Raw genomic sequence first — 27,879 nt, 5'->3', positions numbered from 1 at the left:
AAATTTAAGCTGAGGCTTCGTCCGCGGGAAATGTAATTTTTTTTAATGAAAAGTAGCCATTGGCTACTACCATATCGTGTATATTATACTATCGTTGCCTATCAGCTGTTAAGGCTTTGTGTCTCGTGTGTGTGTGTGGCCTCGTGCGAATTCCACGGGAGTTATATTGAGTGAAGTGGTGGTTGAAATAGTCGATTATACTTGTACAACTATATAATCGATTCCCTGGAGACCTAACTGAAACAAAGGCACCCAAGGCCTTGACATGGTCGTTTTACGAGTGCTGTGGAAATCTATGTCGTCACTTTTAAATATGGTTTGAATCTGTTATATAGGGTTGTAAATGATGATAATAATAACCTTCCATATATTCGAACGAACTTTTAGAAAAATATTTGTTTTATTCAAATATTCACATTTTCTGTTGCTATGTGGTGTAATCTGTTAAGCAGGGTTGTGCATGTACATTATGTAAAAGATTTTAAATATTGATCTTTTTTGTTTCCATATTTTCGAACAAACTTTTTTTTGTAAAATTTGTTGATTAGTATTGAATATAATTTACCATTTTTCTTTCAAAAATGGAAAATTTTGTCTTTCAAAATAAATTATATAATTTCTACATAACAGAACACCGCGTGTGTTATAGCCATAGTACAGGACGTGGATGTCGTAAAAGGCGACTAAGGGACACAAAGCCTTGACGCCTAAACGTCAACAAAAAGATTTATAAGTGGTCAAATGGTCGGCTGTAAAAAAACACAAGTGAAACTTTAAAATTGTACGCTGACTTCGAGCTTCGCGGTGTCGGCGAATGTGGCTAAGAGACCAGCAATACTCTTCTTTTCCAAGCCAGCACAATGAAAAATATCAACATCCCTGTTACATGAGTTGTCAGCGGATCAATATGACCGGCCACACCTCATGGAGTGCACCAGCCATCGGGGCACTATGTCAGGGTGCACTATTTACCGGCACGAGGTCATTTTGACATGCCACTGCACTAAAATTATAAGGTAATTGCACAAAAATAGGCGCAATCGATATTTAAACGGTTAATCAGTTTGAATTACCCACTTGAGTTTTTTCATGGAGCAGTTATGTTAATGTGAGAATTAGGGATAATAGTTTTGATGCAATCTTTAAATATGTCATACATATTGTCTTTTTGAAGGATTAAAGCGGTGGTGGTGTAATGGTCAAGACGCCCGCATGTAGATCGAAAGGTCCCAGGTTCGAATCCTACTCGTGCCACATGACTTTGTATACCAATCTGACTCATGTATAGTAGTTTTCATCGACCACTACTTGCTTCCGGTGAAAGAAAACATCGTGAGGAAACATAAACACTAGTTGATTATAACTTGTGTGTGAACGCTCCATTACTAATGCCAAGAAAGTTGTTGTGTGTGTTTAATTCCACGTAATGACCACGACCCTCAGCCATGAGGAATACGACTATGAAGTCTTTTTAATGAAATTATTATATGAACAGGTAATGTATCTCTCTCTCTCTCTCTCTCTCTCTCTCGGTTCTGAGCGTTTTCTCAGTTAATTCCGCCACTTTAGAGCGTCAGAGTCTAGGGTCTCGTTTCCTACTTTTCTATATGCACTTCGCTCAGTCGTCAGCGTTATAAAGTTCATAGCAAATTTCTACCGCAACGCGCTCCCAAGATGTAGTTAATTGAAATTGAGCTATAAAGCGTCATCTGGAGAATTACTTTACATTGACAAGACGAGAGCTGCCAGCGACAGTTCACTAATTTATTCGCTCAGTATAGGTGAAGAACGCGAGTCTGATCTAGGTTCTTTTGTGATTACAGATGTGCCTCTTAACAAACTCCGCTGCTCTAAGTTCCCAACTTGACTACACAAATAGCCTCAAGAACCTTATTAAAATGTACAGCAATAAATTTTATTTTCAGTTCAGATTTTAAAAGCATAAATACCATAGAGGGATGAGTGCACAGGAAATCCTGAATACGTGATGTGTTGAATGATATTCAACATAAAAATATGTGAATACCCGAAAACAGCATGAATGATTTCTTTGTCTGACGAATTTGCTATTCACAAAGGCTTTATAGGCTTTGTAAAAGCACTAAGAGCATAATAATCAAGATTGTTCCGTGTACGCGTAATCCACTCGCTTTTTATACTTTGTATGTCTATAAATACGAGTATACAAGTACAAATATAGCAGAAAGTTGGACAAACTGGCATTTAAAGGGAAATTTAAAATGAAAATTACAATCCTTATATAACCGTTGGTAAATGTTAAGACGAAATTATTTGATGCGAACAGTTCAACATTTTCTTTCCAACTTTCCTTGTCCAATTTATATCATTATATTCATCTGCCATGTCAAATTCAAATTCGAAATTCTTTATTCATTGTACAACACTTATTGACGTCACAAAAATTACTGCCGACTTCCAAAGCGCAGGTGAAGAAGAATATTCATATTCATGTTTTCCAATAACTTTAACAGGTCTTAATATATTTTAAAGTCTGCAAACATTATTAATATTTTTGGTCACCAATCCCGTGACTGATAATAGAGTAAATTCAAAAAGTCAGAAAATTGTAATATATAATTAAGATTGTAAGTTTTAGTAAGTAAGAAAATTTTAATTTTAAGTCAAGAAAACTTTAAATGGAATGTTCTATTTTTGTTCTAAATTTGCAAATATATTAAAGATTACGTAAATGATCAAGATAAAAAGTATATATTTAAGATGATTATGATAATTCATAGACTCTAACAAATTACGAACATGAAAAGTTTGTAGGATAGCACATTTTATATATATATATAATAATAAACCGACACAAAAACCAACTATTGTCAAGATATTGAGAATGTTGCTTAACCGCTTCTATCACAGGCCATGCGAGCAAACCACTAGTCCACTGAGCTCTTAGACTAATAAGACTCTTAGACTAATAACTAAGGTTTTCGAATAAATAGCTTGAAATCAGCGTTTAGCTAAACTCTGATGTCAGCATTGGAACACCTTTCAGAAACTGCAATTAGGATAAAATAGTAGCTTTATATAAAGAAATGCACTAGTTAATCATAATACAACCTCAAACCGTTCAGCCGCAATCGCAAGAACTCTCAAAGGATTAACTAAGTGTAGAGCAACAGCTTATTTTTGTCAAAGAGACACGGCACTCTGCCGCTCGCTTTTAGAACTAAGTACAAGAAAAACAAGGCATACCAAACTAGGTCAACTGACAAAAAGAGTCATTTTTTTTCATATAAAGGCCTAATGTGACGACGGAACTAACCCAAAGAGGTCGCTGAATGTGGAACAAACTACAACTTCGCTAATAATTATTACAAATTTCCGCCAAAACCCGATATGTCGCTAGTGTCTTTGTGAACGCGAATTCTATTGGAAAAATTCAAATGCAAATTACCACCGCTGAAATAAATATGTGTGGTGGTGGAGGAAAATATTTCATTTGGCAACCACCCCATAGATGGCGATGTGGGTTTTCAAACAAAATCATTTGACTGTAGAGGGCGTTTATAGCGGCGGCTAAACAATGAGTTTTCTTCATTCCAAGCAACCGCGAAAATGCTTAGCCGCCGATTTCCTTTTAGTGACGGGGGGAAAACTGAACACAGATGGCGCTGTGAGCGACTAGCAATTAACTTAATGAGTCTAAGCACCGGTTTAAGCGATTATCTCCCGTCGCGAGTTGCGACGTGGTGCAGCAAAAACCCAATGTAAGCCGACAACGGCTTTTTAACTTTAATCATTATAACATTATAATCGGTTTACAGGATTTTATTTGACTTTCTATGGATTTCGGTCCGCTTGTTAATGCAGTTAGTAGTTATTAATTAGCATTTTTAACGGATATTCGCAAAAGTAACTTAAATATCTATATAATAAATTTTGAATTTGAATCTGTCGTATTAGTAATAATTAATAGTTATTAATTTTAACATAACTTGTCAACATATTTTGTTATCCCAACCTATCCAGATACATTAATATAAACTTGCTTTGTATAAATACTACACTTTTGACAAAATAGTTAAAGAGAATCATACTAAATGACGGACGATTTAATATCCAATTATATGAATAATTAATTGTTTTCATAACACACCGATTGTCCTATTAATAAGCCTGCATTTCTGGTGATTCAATGAACGGTAATACTGAAAATAAACTATCAACAACTCATTTCCGTTATTAATGAATTTCCATTCTATGAATGCATCACATGTTTATGAGTAATATTATATGATGATACTAACTTTGCCCCGCGACTTCGCCCGCGTGAATTTCAAAGTAAATCGAAAATCGTTTCAAGTCACAAACTTCAACGGTGTAGAACTTTCATATAAAAGGATTTCACCCCTTTCACCGCCTTTGGGGTAGAATTTCCAAAAATCCTGTCTTAGTGCTCACCTACACTCCGCAGGGAAACCTTTCAGCTTCCTACGCCCAGTAGTTTCGGTTGTACAACCAAAACTACTGGGTGTTGTCTGTCAGGCAGTCAGTCAGTTAGTCACTCAGTTAGTCACTCAGTTAGTCACTCAGTTAGTCACTCTATAACGGAAAACTTATATATACGAGTATTTATAGATTGAATCCAAGCGGGTGCGGATTGATGTTTAGTTTTACTTAATTTACAGTCAAGCTTTTGGAGTATTCATGCTATAATATATTTTAGTGTATATGTAATTAAATAACAAAATGCCATGATTGTATGTCAATTTAATTTGTCAATATATAGCTTAGATTAGCTGTTGTCCGCGGCATAAAATAGCCTATGGCACTTTGTGAAGTGCAATAGCTCATAAACATCATCTCCATCCAAAAAATCACCTCCGCTCTATCAATCGCTACATATTTACGCGAAAGACGGACACACAAACACACTTAGTCATATTAGTTGGGATCATTACAGTAAGTAATTTTTACCGTTGGTTCTGTCTCTTTGCCAGAAGTCTTTTAAGTCTTGTAGTGATGTAAATTTTGTCGGTGTACAAATGAACAATCGTTTTCCATAATAAGGAAGAAGGTAATTATCGTACACTCGAAGCTGTGACGCTGTGAAGCGTAAAAATTAACCTTAAAATTTTGAAGATTCGGCTGTGATTTTACAACCGGCTGCCTGTTTGACGTCAACCCCCTTGAGAATGCTATTGTCACCTATCAGGTGCTTAGTTAACGTGTCGCTTCGTATAAAATCCACGGGAGGATATTGAGTGGTCCTGTTCTAGGGCGGAACCACATGCTCAAAAATGCCATTATGCTTTTCAGTAGTTAAGTATATAATGAGATATCTGTTATTCCTGTCATATTATACATAAATCGATCGATTACTTGACATAATATGTATAAAATAATGGGGTAATTTTCTAGATGACGATGTAGAATTCGTCTCGATTCCGGTTACGGTTCGCCCTTGACATTTTCGCCATGACTCTTAAAGACATCGGTAGGTGCGCCGTCCATTTGTGGTGTATGGTTTCCACCCTAAAATAGGACTGCACTTCGAACGAGGCGGCCTTACAACACTTGGCAACGATAGCATTCCCAAAGAGGATTGACGTCAAGCAGGCAGCCAGCCGGTCGTAAAATCAGTGCTGAATTTTCTTTCAAAATGGCATTAAAACTAAATAATTAAAACTAAATGACACTGATATCATTTCTGAAATTAAGATATGCCTCAGAAGTACGTAGAACACTTTTTTGATATGGACGCAGTTATTAAATTCAGGTTTTTAAAGCTTTTCGCGTCACGTAACAAATTTAACAATGATCTAACAACGCCACCCCGGACTGAATAAAATTCATCTCAAAATTTTCATCACACGGACTCGTTATTTCAGTGAGAAATTCCAATTCAAGCTCTCCATAAATAATAATATAGTTTTAATAATTACATAATATAATTTCCTCCTGTAATTTTTAACTCGTATTTACAAAATAGAAATTAATTGGAATCTTGAACACGGTCAGGCGATTTTGGAGTTACATTAATCATTCTGAAACTAGATATTTCCAAAGTTGGACACGCGTAAAAACGGAAAAAGAACAGAGAACATTCGTTAGTGAGCTTACTTTGCTTTTTTTCAATGTAAGTAAGGAAATGTATCTGTCTATTTCTGTTGGTGTTACGGATCAGAGATTTTTTTTTCTTTCATTTTATACGGCTTTCGGCGACAGCACAACTAGCACTGAAGCTCATAAATATATAGTGTGTATCAAAAAAATATTAGAAAAACAAAATTATCATTTCAAATATATAGTGTGTATCAAAAAAATATTAGAAAAACAAAATTATCATTTCTCTCTTTGTTTTGTTTGTTTTGTTATTTTGACCGATTTTTATTGAAATTATATGAAAGTAATTAAATCACATGAGCTTGTAAGTATAGTCAAGTCTTTAGAATATCGTAAGAGCGTTGCTAACTTTAGGTGAGTATTTACATTGCTTCGAAATGATTTCTTAAAATCTACTTTTTTAAAATTTTATTTTTGGCCAGTTCTATTTCTAAAAACGTATTGAATAAGATTAATTTAGCTAAAAAGTAATAAATGCCTATTCTTAAGTTACTCAAAAAATAGGGAATAAATACATATTGTACAACGACGTTTTTTATCGTAACCTGGATTTACTATTGAGACGACAAAAAATGTCCAATGTAAAATTGAAATCACGTTAGATTCGAATATTTCTATAGCCATTGTTAACAGAATCATCTGCGCTCCAATGTCTGGGTTTTTGATGTAAAAATATTCAGTAGCAGTGTCCTAGGTGAGCGACTGACGCGGCACGACGATGGCACGACGTCAACTAAGCACTCTTGCACTTCTTTGACACCTTGTCAAAGAAGTGCAAGAGTGTTAGTGTGATTACGAATGGCAAAAGAGGCGACAACAGACATTTAATATTGTCGCACCGCGTGCTCTGCAGCATTTGTCAGTTTTTCACTGATCTAGGACGCCGGGAATGTGATTGAAGCTCGAGCAATATTTGCACCTGCGCTTTTTTCAAATCTAGTTTTTTTTTTCGATAGTTTTTTCTGATATTGCAGTTTTTTGCATCCGATATTCGATCGTTTTTTTGTAAAAGGAGTGCGTAATATGCTATGATGCTATCGTACGACATGCGTTCGTTCGATGTGAAAAATTCAAAAAGTTCAATAATGAAAATATTCATCTTTTGTTTTCAGTTTTCATTTTGATTCACTCCAATTTAAAGAATACTTCTGCAACTAGAGCCCTAGTTGTAGAAGTATTCTTTAAATTTGAATTTTTAACTCAAATTGGCGATGGGTATGTGCAGTGGGGAGCCCCCTATGATTGAAGTTACTTGGCTGTATTGACTGTATTAACCGTCTGGTTAAACTGGTTTATCTTGAAGCGGTGGTGGTAATGATTAAGACGCCCGCCTGTGGATCTGAAGGTCTCAAATTCGCATCCTACTCGTGTCATATGAGTTTGTATACCATATCATATATAGTCGATTTCATAGACCACCACTTACTTCCGGTGAAGGAAAACATCGTGAGGAAACCTACAACCTGGTGGACGCAGTTTAGTTCACTAGTGTGTAGACGACTACCTGCCACTAGATGTCGTAAAAGTCATGTCAGATGTCTTTAGGCGACTTGAATAAAATCAACCAGTGTTAGCAATAACACACTCCATATGATGATGATCTACCGACTGTAACTCAATGAGCATTTTTGTATTATGCTTCCGTGTCAAAACTTTACGCGTTATAGTTTTAATTTCACGGGTATTGTGTATTGGTAACTTTCATCTAAATGTTTCCTTACTTTATGACTGTATCCAAGACACGACACGCCATTCGATTGAAACGATATTACGATCAAAATTCATCCAAAACAAATATCAGTTTCAAAGTGGTTTCACACAGTGCTTGTAAAAATAATTCTCATATATTATAAACTCTCTCTCTCTCATCAGAGCATTTCCGATTCCGTCCACAGCTACTAACATTCGAAATTCAAACTCCACTATAAAGCTTTAGAACATAAAACTGACTATCTGACTATCGGACTGAAAAACAATCATAATACACAAGAACATGCAAATGACATTTTCTTATCATCTATAAAACCCAACAAAAATGTTTTTATCCGACACAACGCATCATTCCGCTTCTAAACTCCCTAGGGCGTAAATGCATTGTAATATCTAAGTACCTATATGGGAACTGAATCCATTTAATGTACTCACGACAGAATACGGCCACAGTGTGTGAAATCAGATTAAAAGTTACACTATATAACCTACTCTTCCCGGACACAAAGCCGCGTTTGCTGTCAGCGAATACAGATATAATTATGTAAATTGTGATTTATCCCTTTGTTTACTCCTTTGCATTGTCTTAAAATAGTGCATGATACACTTTAAAAACCTCACAACCCAATCTAATTGTACCGAATGCAGTATTGTAGGTAATCAATTACGATTCCAATAAATAAGATAAAATATAAACCTCATTAGATGAAAAATCGACAGTACATTCACATACTATTTCGTCCCTAATTTCAGTGCAAATCCCTTATCAAATCCTAGACGTATCTACTTAATATTACATGACGGCGGTTGCACTATATGCAATTTCTGGCAGTATTGTATTTGTGTACCAAAATCTATGCCTGAAATTCATCGTAGATATTCATAGAGTTTGCTTGATTAAAGCACCAACATCTGCCTCCCACTAGCACCCAAAATCTTAAACTTTGGCATCGTGATTGTTGTTAATTATGTTTTTAAATCTATTAAATTAGATTTTGCTCCCGATAAAATAAAGCCTATAGCAATCTTGGATAATATACCTTTCTAATGGTGAAAGAATTTTTGAAATCGGTTCGGTAGTTTTAGAGTTTACCCACCTCAAACTTTGAAACTCATGAACTCACAAACGCTTTATAATAATAGTATCGATAAATAGGTACTAGAGTGGAGTGGATCTAAAGTGGGTGGAAACTTCTCGATATTCTCGATTCGAATTGTAGCTTATTGAGAAATTACTATATAATATAATAAAATTTGACGTGAACAAGTGCTTGTTAAGGTTTAATTTCTGAATAAATGATTGTATTTGATTTCATAACAAGTACCTACTTTGTTTTCTATTCAAGGGGCTTAGACAAAGATACTTAATCCCTTCTTAGCGAAACGGTATCAAGTTCGCTATCAATTCAGAGAAAACGAAAACAATTAGCCAATTTTCGATTTCGAATCGATTTCAAATAGTGACTTTATCTAAAAGCCCAGATTAGTTTTCATTCGACTCGTGTACCAAATTGGGCTAATGGAATTGAATAAGCCATCTCTGTCTTGGTTGACCCTGGAAACTACGACATGGAGTCCTCAAAAGAGCGTGACAAAATTGATCCAGGGTCGGCAACGCGCGGTAACCACTTCGCATCAGGTGGACCATAAGCTTGGTTACCTACGTAGTTGTTTAAAAAAACTAAAGGAAAAATTCTTAACGGCTGACCGCATGCAGGTATAATAATACTGAGTGATTTTAGTGTGTCCTATATCCACATTATCACGATATATTTATTTTAACTATGATGCTCTCAAGTTTATAATGTACAGTTTCGCTTCACATTTCAGTCTAACGGACGATATTGGCAATTAACCTGCCCTGAAAAAGGAAACTAGATAACCTTTCCCGCGTAAACACGCTTTCAATAATAAATGCAGTTAGCTAAAAATAGTTTATATAGGCTTTCTTAGTTTCCACTCTTCACACTTCCTAATACACGTGTAGATTGTATGTGCTTCAAGCGAGTTGTGTATTGGTTAAGACGCCCACCCGTGGAAAGACCATTTTCTCCTTCATAGACCACTTTCTTTCGATGAAGGAAAACATCGTGAGAAATTATGCACACTGATTGATTATTAACTTGTGTGTGAAATGGAGAAGGCAATGGCAAACCACTGCATTAATAGTGTTAAGAAAATTGTTATGTATGTTTCATTCCACGTAATGATCACGGCGCGGTCCTCAGCCATGAGGAAATACGACTATGAAGAGATAGATCTAGTAAAAAAAAAAAAAAACAAAAACCGTGCGAAGTGACGATGCAAGATTAGGAAAGCGGACATTGGGCTCCGACCCTCAATGGCTGAGAAAAAAAACCGGAAAATTGTTCAGAAGAGAGAAATAGATTTCTTTATCAAAAATAAGAACAAGAATCAATATTAAGAACAAAACGCAATAAACTGGTCTTAGCTAATATAAAACTAGACAAAGTAATAAACTTAATTATAATCTGAACAATGGAAAGTATTGTACAATCAGAATGTCTTGACTCGAAATTAAATACTCAGTAAAAGCTTTTGTTCAGTTTATATACGCTTTTCGCGACTTTTATATACTAATATTATCTACTTATATTTATCTCGAAAAACTACAAACTACTAGCATTCTGTTGCCAGTTGTACCACAACAAATTAAACTTTAAAACTTCAATAGTTCAATATCATGGCTCTGACGGCTGTAAACGAAGTTGGAAGTTAGACGTGAGGTCAATGGCCTTTATGTCCATTGGGACATGCAACGACCGAGCCATGGGACGTTGCATGCAAGCTGGGGTGAAATTACAAATCTAGTTAAAATTATGTGATTTGCAATATTGACAAGTTAACCGGTTCCAGCAAAAGATTTATTTTTACACGATTGCCAACAGAAATCTGTTGGCTTATGTTGTATAAATTTATGATTTTTATGGAATTCTTAGTCTTTCAAAGTTCCACTGTAAAAACTGTGTACAGATTATAGATGCCGAAGACGTGTAAACGGGATAATATTTCATGTTCAAAGACATGGAGTTCCTCCTTATTCAAGTCATGAAGTTAATATAGCTGAGAATCGTGGTATATTCCATGCAACAGATAACAAATTTCTTCGCATAATTAACGGAGTGGTTAGCAAATCGCATTCACCATTTTGCACACAGCATTATGTATGTCCATTATGTAGATTTAAAATTTCCCTACGATATTTTCCGTCATTGAGAGTAAGTCGTGGTCAATAAAAACTATCATAGGTATAATATATTATATGACGGAGATTGATGTATAGTCAATAATGAGATTAGTAGGTACTCCGTACAACGAAGTACTTATTAAATCCATATTACATATTAAACCCTGCATGAACCTCTATGGCACGGTAAACGGCGAGTTTGCAATGAATTTGGGTAGGTTGATGTGCTGTTGAATGTACAAACTCATATGGAATAACAATCACAGGAAGGCGTCTTAACAACTGAACCATCACCGCTTAACAATAAAGAGAAATCGGGCTGAGCTTCCGTGTACTTAATTAGTTTAACTAATTTATTTATTCACATCGTGTTGTTACCTATTAATTTCTGAGATTTCGCGCCATTTTATGTCGAGTATCTTGATTACGTTAGAAAGAAACGTCTCAAGTCAAGTTATCCAATCTAATAATAATTTTAAGTCGGCAAGTATTTGATCTGATAAGAAGCACTTATAAATACTTGATCCTCGAACAAACAAACATCTTGAGCATCGTTATGTTAGTATTATTTCGAATACCTGTTCACAAATTGCTCTGTTTTGTAGTACCATCGACAATTTAAAAGGTATCGTATTATTTTTATCGTATACATTCGTTTACTTTTTCCAATAGATTTCACATAACATAGGAGAGAACACAATACTCGATTCACGTCTCTAACCTCCTTACCACGGCGGACTATTCCGTCGACTGATCCCGCTAAAACTGAACCCACGGACCAGTTGACGGATGAAGTACCTACCTAATTATATTTTTTATTTTATTCCGTTGTTGAGTGTCTTTTTTACCCTTTTTTATGTAGACATGAAGACTAAGACCAGACATGAAGTTCTATACTTTTAAAAAATTGTCGAACTAACGAATAGGTAATCAATAAAAAATAGCTCAGCAAATTTTTACTTTATTAAGATAGTGACAAAGCAAGCAATTCGTTCGAACACCGCGTAATTCTTTTTTATAGTGGAGTCAGTCGACGAATTTTTCGCTCCGAAGTTCATACTCGTAGGTATTATTTATTCAGTAAATCTGCGAGATCTTGCGCGATCTTAAGCAGAATCAACCTGTATGCATTCGAGCGATCTTGTAGCCTTATTGTTAACTTGCATCGGAAAGGCTGCAAATACATTGTTGGTATTGCATTCGCGTCTCTCATATCGAGCATATATTAAATGAAGAAATTGTTTAATAATAATAATAATATATTTACAACATAAAGTACTATGTTGAAATTAAACATTAAAACTAAATTATAAATACTAAATAAATTTAAATAAAAAATTGATACTAAATAGCCGTCGTCGTGCGGTAAAGTTCCCAGAAGGCTGGCGACATTTCCTCTTTGTTGGCCAAAATAGTCACCAGCCCTTGGGTCCCCAGAGACATCGACCAGGCGTGTGGAAATTTCTTTGTACAGAGTTTTTGCATCCGCACCCCAAGGTCCCAGGGTATCTACTGCAAAAGGCGCAAATATATATGGCTCACCCAAATATGCATATTTACTTACGCCTTTTGCCGGACTCTGCCGGCAAAGCAGCCGCACCAGCCTTACAAGCAGTCGCCGCTACGTGGGATGGCGTCATTCAGTGCAGCATGGCGTGAGATGCGAGATGTAGGTATATTAATTGAATTAAAAAATATTAAATGTAAACTTAATTTATTTTTTGAAAATATTTACTTGGAATGGTGTGTTTTACCGACCGCGCGCTGTGGCGAGAAATCACGAGCGTTTTGAACACCGCCGCGGGCTGTCATTAGTGTTTATTAAATTGTACCATACACAGTAATCAATTTAATTATCATATTTTATAAATAATTAAAGTACTGGCAGGTACAATGTTAACTTTATAAATGTTTAATTTTAAAAAATGATTATTTAAAAAAAATGTCGACACTAATCACTATACGCCGCATTCAAACGCTTGTGTAATTCACCCTGTGACTCTGATCTATTTTAATCACTCAAAGAATAAATAATTAGTGTATTTTTTATTTGTCAGTCCTGACAATACTGGCAGAAGGGGCAGACACAACAAGTGCAGGCTTGATATCGTCAAGGATGACATGCGTGCAATGGTCTGACAACACGATCTGGACAAAATTAGGAAGGTACTTTTTATGGTGGAAATACTCGTAGTAACCAGGAAAAGTCTCAAACGAGAGAAAGAATATATGATGTAGGTACCTAGGTACTGTTTTTTTGTGTAGTTTTTGGAACACGAAAATAAAATAGACAAATCATATTTTTACTTGTGTTATGAGGAAATGTTTGTGTATGTAGATTAAAAATTGCAAAAAAACTGGTATCGCTATTTTCGGCCGAAATCGAAATTCATCGGTTAGTGACAAAATTTTATTACCAACAAAAACTATTTTTTATTTTCACCCTAGAGATACGAGTTATGATGTAAAACAATATTAGTATCGACCGGTTGAACGTATCGGCTGAATTTATTGACCATAATCAAGACTGATTTTAAGGTTGAAACCTAAGTTGAATATTCGGTCAGACATAAGTGTATTATGTTAGTAGCCTTCAGCAGAGCGTTGCCGAGTCACCTAAATGTAGGTAGCTACATGTACTCACGATTAATACCGTCATTTGCAAAATGTATCGTCTTGTTACTCAGTAGCACTCTCTTTATTACTACAATGTTCCTTACACACACACTTACTTATTAGTTCATTTATATCTTATGTATAATTTGGTTTCTAATTTGAGGATAAATTTTTGATTTTACTTGCAGAAATCACATAAACGACAACAGTATTGCGATTCGTATTAAAATATGTCAATAAAATAATATATAATACTTTATAATATGTATTTTTTTACTAATTTTTGTGCGAAAATGTATATTTTCCGTGCTATTGAAATATTTTTAATTTGTTTACATCAAACACCCGCCGTGAAAAATTCTTATATCGTCATCAAAACCTGCTGCGATGCATATTTTAAATGACGTGATGGAATCCGAATGTTCAAGAATTAGTCCGTCCTCACAATTGGTCCTCACAAAAGAACAAGGATAGTATTCCGTCGCATCTGGTTACGAAAGATAGTTTCTATGGCGGCCCAATGGGATTAAAAAACCATCCTGTATATATATATTTGTTAATTGGTGTTCTTGGAGAAAAGCCTGTGGTGAAGTTTGTTGCACCGCTTTGGAAGTCGGTTTAAATTTGTGTATTTTTTTGACGTCAATAAATACATTTCGTATTTCATCCTTAGTTGAATGAAAAAAAAATCGAATTTGGAATAAGGTCACACAGCAGCTGGCTATACTGCACTTTACTGCAGTGTACCTACCATCAAGATAGGTACACTCCAACGATGCCACTGACTTTATGCTAAACACTGCGACATTGGGGGGTGACAAAGCTGAAGCGGAATAGGGGACAAAGATAATTAAGGGTGGCCTGAATTGTTATTTTTAAACTTCAGTAGGTTTTTTTTTTCTATCCCTAGACCAAGAAAGAAAGCCTAGGTCTTGGCTAAGCCTAGGTGAAGCTGCAATTCAGGGTAAAATTATTAATAAATCTGACTTATCAATTTTTGTTAAATAGAAGTATTATTAATCCTTTTTTAAAGTCTAGTCTATCTCTGAGTCAAGTTTCTTCGAATACTGTATATTATATCAGTCACAAGGCAATGCTCTTCGAAAATGCTATTATTGCCTATCAGCCATGTCCTAGATTATAGGACATGGCTGATAGGCAATAATAGCATTTTCAATGGCTCGTACGACTTCCATGGTAGGAAAATATCCTAGTCCTATTCCAGGACGAAACCACACAACAATTGCCAATTCAATCATATTTGAATCAAAATCAAATATTTTTTTCAGAAACCAGGCCTTCACATATACTACCATTAAAGCTACAAACTACTAGAAATTAAATACCAAAAAGCATTCGCACGAAGCGAATTTTAATTAAAATCTGATGGATAGACATCGAAGTTAGCTGTGTAAATCCAATAAAACCAAACTTCCGGATGTAAGTTATTACTTTTCAGTCAAATAGAAACTTTTATTTTATTTACTGACAATAGTGATTGCCAATCTGACATTGAGCTTCTAATATTTTCATTATAATCTATATATATATATATATATAAAAGAACAAGCGTTTTTTACTAATCAACGCCCAACCTAAACCATGGAAGCTATAAACGCGAAATTTGGGCAGTAGCTTTAGGTTATTACGTAGTGCTCAGATAAGAAAGGAGTTTTCAAAATTCGACCCATAAAGGGGTAAAAATTGGGGTTAAAGTTTGTATAATATCTATCTACTTGAAAATTGGCATAAATGCTATGAAACAAAAATAATGAAACCCGTGCATCAGGATTTCTTACAATTTGACCTTCAGGTTAGTTAAATGAGGGTGAAAAGAAATAACGAACAAAGATATGATAAACTCAGCAAAAACAAAAGCTGCTAAACTCATATGATAAGCTCAGCGGTAAACACCATTGAATTCACGTTATTACTGTTGATGGTTCGAATCCTGAACTTCAATTATTTTGTATTAAATCTTATTATATAGATAATATAGGTAGGATGATTTCTGAGAAAGATTTATTATGGTTTTACCTATACTCGAGCGAAGCCGGGCGGAAAAATCACGTTTTATCACTGCTCGTCTTCGCAAGAGGTGTGATTTTCGACTAAGAAGTCTCGAAGCAGTGTTCGCGTTTTGAAAAAATCCGAGACGACCAACGATAACTTGATTGGCTATCACACAAAAATATTGGTCCTAGTAATTTGTAATCTGAACGTGTAAATACATTCATCATAAAAATATAGTACTTTGTAGCTTTGGTGAATATTATTTAATTTATAATATTAGACATTCTTTTTTTTTTTATTTTATATTATGCAGACACAATAAATAATATTTTCAATTACTATTGATTCTATCCCAAATAATATTTTAAATGCGAGACAAAGTTTGTTAGTTTGTAACCTCTTCAAGCTTTACGCTTTAGCTCAAACAATCTTCTTGAAATTTCTCATTTTTAAGTATGGGGAACGACATAAATATACATTAAAATTTGGTCTCGGAAAATAACTGTTCTGTTGCGAAGCCGCAGGCAAAAGCTAATCTATTAAAAGTTAATTATTCAGGTATATTTGATTATATAACAAACATGCTATCCATAGATAAAATATTTTTTTTCTTTTATCTATGATGCTATCTCTGTCTGTTCAGATTTCAGCTTTTTACAAGTTTAAATATGTATCAGCATTCAGCATAACCTAAATATTATTATTGTCATTGAGAACACAAAATGAGCGTCCTCGCTCATATTGTGTTCTCAATGACAACCAATCTCTGTTTACAGTAGATTATTTATATAGGTTTCATGGTACAGTCGTATTATATAGTTTTGAGAAATCCTAACAAAATTCTGGTCGGGTAAAGGAAATTCTCAACATACGAGTACTTTCGTAAAACAGTCGGCGCGTATATAAATCAACGCACAGCTGAACGTCATCTCGCTGTTTAATTTTCAATTTTAATATTAGCACATTAAAGATTGAAATGCAATGTGCGCAAGCGTATCAAATTTAGCTCTAATGAGAAAATGACACTCGACGATATACAAAATATTCACTATTACTTCAATTTTGTAAACATCATTTCATTGGTTAAGCATTTATGATATTATATTAAAAGGAATACACATATAAATAGTACAATTATGGTGAGTATGATTGTGTCACCAGTCTGCTTACCAGTTAAGGGTATTTTCCGTTGTAGTATTTGCGGTCTGATTCTCCCAAGGCGGCTTGGACTGTTTCTGGAATCCAGCGCCCCCTCCCGCGAACATTAAAACGGCTATCAGGCGCACGGACACTGGCACAGGATACTACATAATACAGTCACATTTTAACGGTTACGTATCACGCACATGACGCTCATTGTTTCCATATACGCGGTCGGTATTTTCAACGGGCGACGGGACCGCGCGCTTACGCCGTTTTCACAGAATATTTTCAGACGAAATGCGCCCGTCGCGTCTCGCTGTTCGTCTGCTCACGCTATTTTTATTTTTAAACTAGACGCGTTTTTTTAATATGCGTAATTACGCACAGGGCCCTCGGCTTTATGAGCATTAAGCGTGAGCAGTCAATTAAACGCGCGTACGCATTGAAATTAGAATAGCGATAGACTCAAGAAATACCATAAATTTACTATTTTCGCGGTGGTTGGCGACGTTCATTATTCAATTGTTGCCTCTTATTGGATTTGGGGCACTATTACCAGAGGTGTTTAAGAGTTTTATATGTCTGTCTATGGCATGTTCTTATGGCACCTAAGCTCCTAAACAGACGAACAGGCAATTTGCTAATAATAAGTGTTGAAGCAAACGTAATCTTGAAGCTTTGTGTCCGTCTCGTGTCCCATATGGAGACATGCCACCTGTGCTCGCACATGTGTTTCAATTTGGCTTTTTTCTGGTAAATTAAAATAATCCAAGTACCTAGTTGTTAGGTCAATGTCGCAGTCAATGTGGTGTAAACGGACTGTTTTAGTGCGCCCCAGTTTATATTTATTATGCTTACTTAAACTATTTTGGGTGTAATTATACTAAGGTTTGTTCCAAATAAAACGTTTGCGTATGCAGTGGTATTGTCACCAATTTATTGGGCATCTAATCAATAAAATTGTTATGGAAAATTAACAGCGCCTTTGTTATATACGGAAAATTATTTTTATTGAAAATTTCGATGTTGTTCATATAAATAAATAATATACGCTTTATTTGCCTTAAATTTCGGAACGTATAATATTTTGACGTTGTCGATATGTTTACGGTCTCGCAAAAGCTCGTGCTAACTGTACATGTCAGCGTGCGCTTTTCAATAACGTTGTATTGTACGGCCTCAACCAGGAAATTAAAGAGCCTCTCACTGAACACTAGGGCACTAGGGTAGTACTTTCGTCGTAGGAGAGTGAGAAGTAGTACTTTCTTAAATTCGAAAAAATAATAAATTTACGAACAAAAAGATTAGAAATGGTGCAATTTCAAAAGATTCTAACCTACATTACCCGGTCACACCTAAGTGTAACCACCAGCAATTGGCCGTACCTAGGACTAGCCCAATTATACCAAGTAAATCTAGCTTTAGCCTAAGATCTTCTAGGTGAATATTACAATGAGAAGACAGTCAATATTGGTTACCTTTTTTTAATTAAGTACCTAAACAAACACGGCGTAAATGGTCTACAACATTTTCCGGTCCTATGCAGTCAAATTAACAATTCATTGGTGCACATTCTGTTAATTCAACCATGACCTATTAAACGCTTTGTCGGTTTGGCCGAATACATAATCTATCTATACTATTATTATAAAGAGGTAAGCGTTTGTGAGTTTGTATGTTTGGTAATCCAAAACTATCGAACCGATTTCAAAAATTCTTTCAGCATTAGAAAGGTACATTATTCAATATTGCTGTAGGCTATATTTTATCTCAAAATTCCTACGGAAGCGAAGCCCCGGGCAACATCTAATATATAATTTAACAAAACTGTAAGTGGGCATGTCTGTACTTAGGAGATATTAAAGAAAAATAATTATGAGGGAGTTTATGCGATTAAAATAAGTCAAATCAATGTTTTCTTAAATTTTTGTCTATCTGTATGTTTGTGCGCGCATTACGTAAAAACTACTGGACGGAATTGGAAGCGGTTTTTATCCTTGTATATAGCAGATGGTCTAACTAAAATGAAGTATAGGTTTGATTGCGATACGAATTGCGACTGAATTAGGCAGGCAGAGAGATTGTAATTGTAGTTTATAAAATATGGGTATATATATATATATATATATATATATATATATATATATATATATATATATATATATATATATATATATATATATAGTTATAGTTATAATAAAATACAACGTCTGTCAGTAGGTATATTAGGTTGGGGAAAACAATAAATCATATTTAAATATGAATTTGAATTGTAAAAACGCATCAGGAAACGGAACAGTAAATGCAAAAAGAGAATACGACATTAATTTAATTAAATTGATACGCATCACTGTGATTCCATAAAGAGGTACTTCACACATTTTATTTGCGATAAAATATTGGTATTCATTATGTAAATTGAAATTAATTGATTGAATTTTTCGGTAGAATACATACGGCGTGAAATTCTCCGCGAAAGCATACCTATACATGATTTTCATATAAAGTTTCACCCCCTATGATACGGATATCGCTTATTGCAAGAATAAGAGTTATAATACCTCCGCCAGTAACGAAGCGTATCAAAAATCTTGCGAAAATGCCTAGCATTCAATGAAAAATCCTAAGATTTATTGTTATATTTGTGCAATTCTATAATAATTTTGTTTGCATAAGAAATTGTGTAATATCGAAAATTTATATGGCTCGAATTATTCCATACTGTCCGTACTAACTTCACCTTAGCTGTACTAGTTTTACCAAAGCTTAGTATCGTATGTAAACAGTCTTTGACCAGTTACCATGCTAAACTACGGGTACTACACGAGTAGGTAGGTAAGTAGCTGTGCTTTTCTGTGTATTTTCAATGCAAATACCTAAAATGTCTTGAAGTCGGGATGGACAGCTAGGTAATAATATTTTAATACGTTCGTTTAACTACGTACACATGCTAACAAACGCTTGATGTCTCAAATTTTATGGTATACGATAATTTTGGGAGTTACCAGCGACCGATCATATTATTCCATACAATTAAGATTCAATAAATGTCATATATCTTATTGACTCGATTATTAGATTTATACATTATCTAAAAAAGTTTATATCTAAAGAATTATAAAAAAAGACTGATTGACGTATACCAAACTTCTGGATCTAAAAACTTCATATTTAACACGTAGGTTCCTTATGTGGTCTAGGGGTGCACTAAGAAATGATTTTTCAAAATTATTCATCCTCTAAGGGGACAAAAAGGGGGTTCAAAGTTTGTATTTAGAAACCAGATTAGTAAAAGAGTCTAAATAATTCACTGCGGAAAATCACGCAGGCAAAATAATATAATATATATATTTATATAATATTATTTTTAAAATAAGTTTCTACTATTGTGTAACGGAAAACTCATTTTGATAAAATGCTTCATCTAGTGTGGTATAATTTGTAAAGATTATTTTTTTTGCTAAGAAATAAAGTAGGTACCTATAGCTATATAAAAAAATGTGGCGGTGGCGCTAGTGTGCAGATACAGAGCACCTTAACTACAGCTACTCGTAAACACCCCACTTGGCTGGCATTACGCCAGTTTACACTGCCTAATAGGATATTAGCGTAATGTTTTCGCTTGACCTACGATGTCAACAAATTAACACGTAAAATATTTAGTTTGCAATATGAATGCGTAACCTAGTGGATGGTTCGGGTGACTTACCATAGTTCAGCTTTAAAATGGCTCTTTACAAAACATGCCGCCCGATCGAATCCCATCATCATATCGAGTGTGTTATAGCTAACACTGCATTTGCCATGACTTTTACAACTACCGCCATCTAGTGGCGGGTGAGGTCTTAACCATTACATATATATATATATATATGTTATGTTTCGCGGGGTTACAGCCCCGAATACAACTTGGAACACTCAAAAATGACAGAGAAAACCTAATATTTTTAATCTCGATTCACATTAGCACAGTTTTCATCTTATTTATTCATGAATTTATTTAAATCATCTGTTACTTTGGAGGCGCGCCAAGCGAGTTACTTAGCTTCACCTTAGCAAAAAATGCGTACATAATTGAGGAATGAGGGACATTCTCTATATTACCTAAAGTGTGTTACTACAGTTAGATAATGCTTTTAACATTAATAGAACATTACAGCATGTAATTTCGCTTAAAACGCTTTCCGTTGTTTTCACCATGAAAAATTTATAAGTAGCTTTATTTATTTATAACCGGCTTCGCTCGAATAAAACCATAATAAATTATAACGCCTAAACCTTCTTCAGGTATATCCACATATCTATTTACAAAACCACATTAAAATCCGTCGCGTAGTTTTCAAGATATAAGCGTACGAAAAGATAGACAGATATCGGGAAGCGACTTTGTTTTATACTTATATAGTGATTAGTAAATTATATTATTTTCCTATGTCTGTTTGACATACAATCTTCCACACAAATAAAATAAAAATTCAATGAAGTATAATTCGTATATTTATGTCCTACGTATTATCAGACATTGGCACGACATAATGAATTAAATGCTCTGCACAAAAGGCGGCCTTAACGCTGTAAACAATTTCTTCCAAGTAATCTTTCGGAAAAATAATACAAATAAAGAAATTTTGTTGTTTTCAAAATTCAATGGATACTTAGATGCGTGTATGTTTTTTTCTTTTGTAACATAGGTACCCAATTAATTCTATAAAAAGGTATTAAGCTTTGATATTCCTCAAAACGTTATATATTTTCCGCTGCGATTATTATATTAATAATGGAGGCATTATATTAAGAACGAAAAAAATACGACAATAATTAAATCTATTATTAGTCAGTCCACGCTAATATTGATAACTTGTTTTTCCGGGACAAATGAAACAGCAAAAGATTTCATATAATTAGATGATTGTCAATACTCTAGACCTTTGGATATCCTTTTAAGTCCGCCTATTATACTTTACTAATTATAAATATCATGCGATAAAGCTTATTTCAATAAATAAATTCATTTATATAGTAATAATTATTTCTATTTTTCAAGTTTCTCATTTTATCAGTTTCTATAACAACTAAACCAATTAAACGCTTTTGACAAAGTTTTTAGCTATCAATCAATGTTGGGATATTAAAAATATATATTGATCTATTTCCATGACAGAGAACTAACTTGAAAATATCCTTCGAACGTGTGAAATCCATATAGTATGTTACATCATTCTGATGTCGTATTGCATGCTATCGCGTCCAATATTGCACCAAAACAACAATGTGCCATAAAATATAGAGTTTACAGAATTTAAATTTAGTAAGTCCAAGAGCTAAGCAGCGTGATTGGCTGAGGGTGATTTTCAATCGAACAGTTGCAGCTATTTGATTGAATTCAACCCGGAATCAATTTTTTTTCAACGTAAGTTTTAATCGACGTAAGTTAATAAAATAAAAAGGGTCCGCGAGTGATTGGCTAAAGTAGGGCCAAAAATGTTTTTGTATTTTTTTTCGAATGAATCCCTAAGTATGAAGTGTTTGGTAAAGGAGATTGCTTGTCACCCATTGGATCTTTAGACAAAAGTTTAGTTCTTAAAAAAAATCAAAAAATTCTAAATCATGGATTAATAAAGACTTAAAATTGTAAAAAGATCTATCAACGGATTTCTAAGATGGATTTTCGTGGACGTAGGGTATTATACTTAATATCACTTTGATTTATATGGCACGAAAATTTGACATGATATTGTTGTGTAGTGTTGAATGTAAACAACGTCCAGTGGGTTGTCTAATATAGACTGACGCCAAAACATTGGTTCTAACCGAGAGCCTGACTACATTTAAAAATTACCATCTCTACCAGGTCATAGGTACGTATGTTCATTGTGAGGGCGTTCCATCTCATGTCATTTGAAAAAAAATGCCCAGATGGGATGTCATTGATAACATGGATGGGACGTGCGTTAGTTTGGGACGTCACTTAGTCTTGTGGGGATACCATGGCCCTGGCGTCCTACCTCCCTGGAACGAGCAGCCAGACAGGAATGGCGGCAGATGCCGATTAATGACCCAAAAATATAGTTGCCTCGGTTCCCAATACGAATTTGTGGCTTTTGGAGTCAAGTCTTTTGGTTCTTGGGACAGGTAGGCACTGAGGTTGTACAGAGAGCTCAGAAAACGGCTGAGGGAGACAAAGGTGAACATCGCGCGGATAGCTTTCTCGCACAGCGAATTTCAGCTTGGTGATGATGCCTCTGTGACCGTGCCTAGTGGATTATCGTTAGATATTTTTAATTTACAAGTGTTAGTTTAATCGTATATAATTTAATATACGGATGACTGTCTTTTCGTGAGAGAAAATGATTCAAATCGAAGCTTGTAGGTTTTTACAGTACAATTAGTTGATATTTTCTCTACTATCATATTTACTTATAGACAAGTATAATTTCGCCGTGACATTTAACAATATATGTAAAAGATTAGATCGAACCATTATAAATTGCTATAATAATTCCTACAATAAACACACATGAAATTACACCATTAGAGATAAAATGCATTGATAAATGTCAAAAGAAACATTACCTATTTGAATTTTAAATAAAGATATTAAAAACTAAACTTACCAAGATTGTAGTCGTTCGCCTGACCACTACTTACGACAAAACATATTAAGCTCCGCTCGTACAGGCGTATAAAAACTCGAAAACATTCTTATTTTTATCACTTTTAACATATATGATATTCAACAATTAAGCTACAGCAACGCAGCGTTACAAATGCGATAAAAAATGTACGATAAAACATGGTTTCCGTTTTATCGCACATTTTTTACATACATTCTACTAATATTCCAATCCGACGCATTTTTAACGCGCGTTGAATATGCGCCTGTGCGAACGAGGGCCCCAAGCTAGTTTATACTTAGCATACACGGTATGTTTTTTTTCGCTACACAAATTTGTAAGATTATATAGAGATGATGTCCAAAGAAATTAATGTCAAAAACTTTTTAATCTCATAATAGCATGGATATCGATTGATTTTTCAACTGCAATAATTTTTGGTTATATTGTACTTGGCTTTGCGATTCCGTCGAAAACTCGAAAGTCACATCACATCACATCCCTCACACTTGGCAAATCATATTCACTTCTTCTTCTGGCCTTGACCGCATATTGAACAAAAAAACCGTGCAGAAAAAACATACCCTGAACCTAAATATAAACCATGGTCTTATTGGACTCAAAATAAACTTAACAAAGTCGGTATATATTTAATACACTATTCCCATAGCAGTGCTATATGAATTCGCTTTAGCTAAATGCATAAAACACTACTATTGCGCTGACATTAAACATTTCTTGACAAATATAAATTGAGCCCACGAAAAGACTAGTTTTTGTTAAGCCGACGTTCTCTGAAATAACCTGTTTAATTAAATAAGAAAAATGTTAAATTATTTGAAATTGCTATTTTTATAACGACTCTTCGATCGATCAAAAAAAAGCTTTTGATTTTAAGCTTAAATAGTACTTATTTTTCAAACGTACTAAAATATTATATATGTATGTATAATATAGATTTATGGTGAAATATATACACTATCTCCTTCGAAGGTCCTCTCAGAAGAACGTGGGTTAAAAACAACTATATATCATAATATTCAAGTCGCAGTAATACCTACTACTAGCCAGGTATATACCCGCGTAATCTAGTACCATCCATTAATGGTACTAGAACCGACTCCGTTAGTACCGTCATTGAATGGTTTTTCTGACTCAATGATTTTTCCTCGAGGTCAGCACTAGTTTTCAGGAAATTAACTTTCGCATATATAATTGCTAGTATTCTTTTCTTGACTGTGTTTCCATTCATGTAGCACAGTATGTTAACTCTTTTGTTTAAGCTCCGTCACTTGCCATTTCAGAAGTTAGAATTATGTGATCTCTATATTTGATATTCGACCTGTTCTTTCGCGAGCGCATACTGAAAGATTTATGCAGTTTACAGCAGGTTAATTGGAAAACACTATAGCGCCGGTGTGTATGAACAAGCCTAGAAGACATTATACAGATATACAGACAGTCGTTGGATAATCAATCTAATAAAATAGTTGCATTATTTTTTTACCGTCTGCTATTATAGTATCATAGACAAAAGATTATGTACCATAAGTTTAGATGTCGCTGTTAGCAGTGTCCAATTACTGTCGGTTTACCGTATTTTTAGTTTAAAATATGACTCTCGATTCGATTATATCCGGAGATTTTCGAGAAAAAGCTAAGACATGAACGAATGTTATGGAATATAATGATTATTACACAAGATACTTGTGTAATACTCATCTCCATTTGTGTAATTCTTTTTCCTTCGCTGAGCGTTCGAAAAATTTAGCTATAAATCTACATAGCTGAAACCTATCGCTAGATTGTTTTATATATATCGCGTTAAATTTTTAAACTACTCAGATCTCCAAAATGAAATAGAGTGTGTTGATAAAAAAATTATCCCATACAATTTTACATATATATTTTTCTAATTTAATGCCGGCTCCACACTATCGTCGAACAGTTTGCCAAACTTTGGCCGAATCGTTATACACTACAGGTTTTTCATTGCGGTAAATAAAAGTACTCTTACTAACTACGCAATGTTCACGCATTCGCGTCGCCATGTGTCCGAATTCGGCGACAGTGTGGAGCTGGCATAAAGGCTTTCGTTTTCCATAGTTCAGTTGTCGATAACACTGGTCGACAAAATTGTAATTTTTTTGCCACATGAACATTTTCTACTTGTTTTCATAATGTACATATTCTAGTGGAATATAGGTACAATTAAAATTTACCCCATCAAAATGTGTTAAAATCATTTGATTTTAACACATAATTTAATGATTAATTTTGTGGTCAATGGACCACAAAATTAATATGACAATAAGATTTTTTTTTAAATTTTTACCTGTAACAGTACCTATATTGATCGTTATGCAATGCATTTAAATTTAAAATAATGCCACATTTATTTTGAGCCAAAAAAATATATTTTTATTTTATAAAAAACTTGTAAAATACTTCTAAGTTATTTAACTTCAACTTGAATGAATTTGACAATTACATATATATTGCTTGCAAGAGAGTCTAAAATGTTGTAATTATATAATGTATTATAGAAAAATATTCCAATCATATCAAATTGGACACCGAAATACAAGCAGATACTATTATTTCATAAAAATATGACCTGATAATTTTAAACATATATTTAACTTCCATAATTCTGTAAGAAATAGCGATCTTTTTTAATCTGGAACAATTGTAGTTAACCTCAGATTTAATTACTTATACGTAACACTTACCTTTACGGTGAATATGATGCTTGATTGATGAGAGACAGAGAGAATAGACTTACCTGAAACAAGTGAAATTAATTTTTAAAAAAATGACAAAAGGGATAAGGTCGGTATAAAAGTACCCTATGTGTTCAAAATACCATTCCGTCCAGTCGATTATTGGCGTGAAAGAGTAATTAACATACACACACACATACAACCTCGCAAACTTTCGCATTTATTATATAGGATTGGTATTTTACAGTATATCTTCCTCCCTCACGCTTCATTTCTAAAATCCTTTGACGTTGTTAATCGTTGTCCCTAGATGATGCTAAAAGAGAGACACCCTCTCGCATTTTTCCATCATTATTTCCAACCATCTTGCTGTAGCGCTTTAATGTGGCTTTTTAAGACATGGCAGTGACCCCCTTTGGGGATGATGTTGTTGCCTATCAGCTATCAAGGCTTCCCTTCCTTCCACAGGAAGATTTGTAATATTATATATCTAATAAGAGTTTTGCCATGATAGCTGCTTCAAGACACTGAGAAATCTGCCACTAGTCTCAACCACGGAAGAGATCCAAATAATTAAACCTATTTGTTTTTAATTTTCCAATCCAGCCACTTAAAACTTAGCAAACGTATAGTTAAAAGTACGGAAAAGAACATAGACCACCTTTTATCCTTAAAAAAGTAGACTCCCATAGGAAATTCAGCTTAAAAAAGTTAGTTAACAATGAATAAAACTGACCAAGACGTTACTCACCTTGTCAGGCCATTGTCGGTCGATGCGTGGGTTACTATTTTGTCTTTTTGGATAACTCGTAGTACTTTGCACAACCACGGGCTCTTGGACCTGGTGCTGTGGCTCGTCCTTGATTGAAACAGTGTCATTCCGCAACCTTGGCTTCATCGGCGGAGACAGTTTCCTTATCATCGGCGGTTCCTTTCCATTTTCAGCGTAAAGGATCGGCGCCTTGGGCACAGTTTTAGCAACACGAGTTTTTGACTGCTTCAACAGTCGCGGGCCCACTTGCAGGCCAACAATTAGTAATACAATCGCAAATACAGTGAACAAGAAACACATCCCCCACATATCGCGTTTGCGCTCAGACGCACACGCAACATATACTGTGACGTTTCGGCCACAGTATATGTTGTGATGACGTCCGTGCGAAAAAGGTGGGGGAGGCGGTGTCGGGATACTGTAACACTGATTGGACGTCATTCCACTTATAACTATATCATTTTTGTTTAAAGTCAATTAATTTAAAGTTCTTTTTTGTTTGTTTGTTTCTTTTTGTTTAAAGTCTTTCTCTTATGGTTTGTAAGTCTTTTTATTTATTTTTTTGTTTGTTTATGTTCACTTGTAAGTCTTTATTGTTTGTTTGTCCGATTGTTACACTTGTAAGTTTCTTTTTTATTCACTTTTAAGTCTTTGTTTCTTTTGTACTATCTTTTCACTTCACTTCACTTCACTGTTACACTTTTTTTATAAGTTTTTTAGTTTTTGCTTTAAACGCAATGTTTTTATCAGTCCTTTTTTATACTCGTGTTTGTGTGCCTTGATTGTTATTGTTTTTATAAGTTCTGAACTTAACTAGTAAGTATCACGTCTTGGCAGTACTTAATTGTTTTTATTATAAGACCACTTTGAACAGTTTTACTTATTCTTAATTCAGTCTCAAGTATGTACTTAGCTCTATAGAGTCTTTTGTAATATCACAATGTTCTATTTCTATTTACACTATTATACACTCTTAACACT

General features: G+C 34.4%; 1 protein-coding gene across 3 annotated transcripts in view; it reads right to left on the bottom strand.

Moving 5' to 3' along the window:
• Sh (Shaker) overlaps positions 1–27,172 on the bottom strand; it is a 243,394-nt gene extending 216,222 nt beyond the window's left edge. Inside the window, exon 1 of one of the 3 annotated variants that reach the window (XM_053768571.1) lies at positions 26,878–27,172. In XM_053768571.1, the coding sequence (XP_053624546.1) occupies positions 26,878–27,005 (128 nt within the window). In that variant the 5' untranslated portion in view covers positions 27,006–27,172. Of the gene's footprint in view, positions 1–16,816; positions 17,084–26,877 lie in introns of those variants that run through there. The other 2 variants (XM_053768584.2, XM_053768579.1) reach the window with 2 other exon arrangements.
• Positions 27,173–27,879: the final 707 nt, after the last annotated feature.

This window comes from Plodia interpunctella, chromosome Z, assembly GCF_027563975.2.
Source record: "Plodia interpunctella isolate USDA-ARS_2022_Savannah chromosome Z, ilPloInte3.2, whole genome shotgun sequence".
Lineage (NCBI taxonomy): Eukaryota > Metazoa > Arthropoda > Insecta > Lepidoptera > Pyralidae > Plodia > Plodia interpunctella.
The sequence above is the reverse complement of the archived record's forward strand: the minus strand, read 5'-3'. Positions and strand labels throughout refer to the sequence as shown.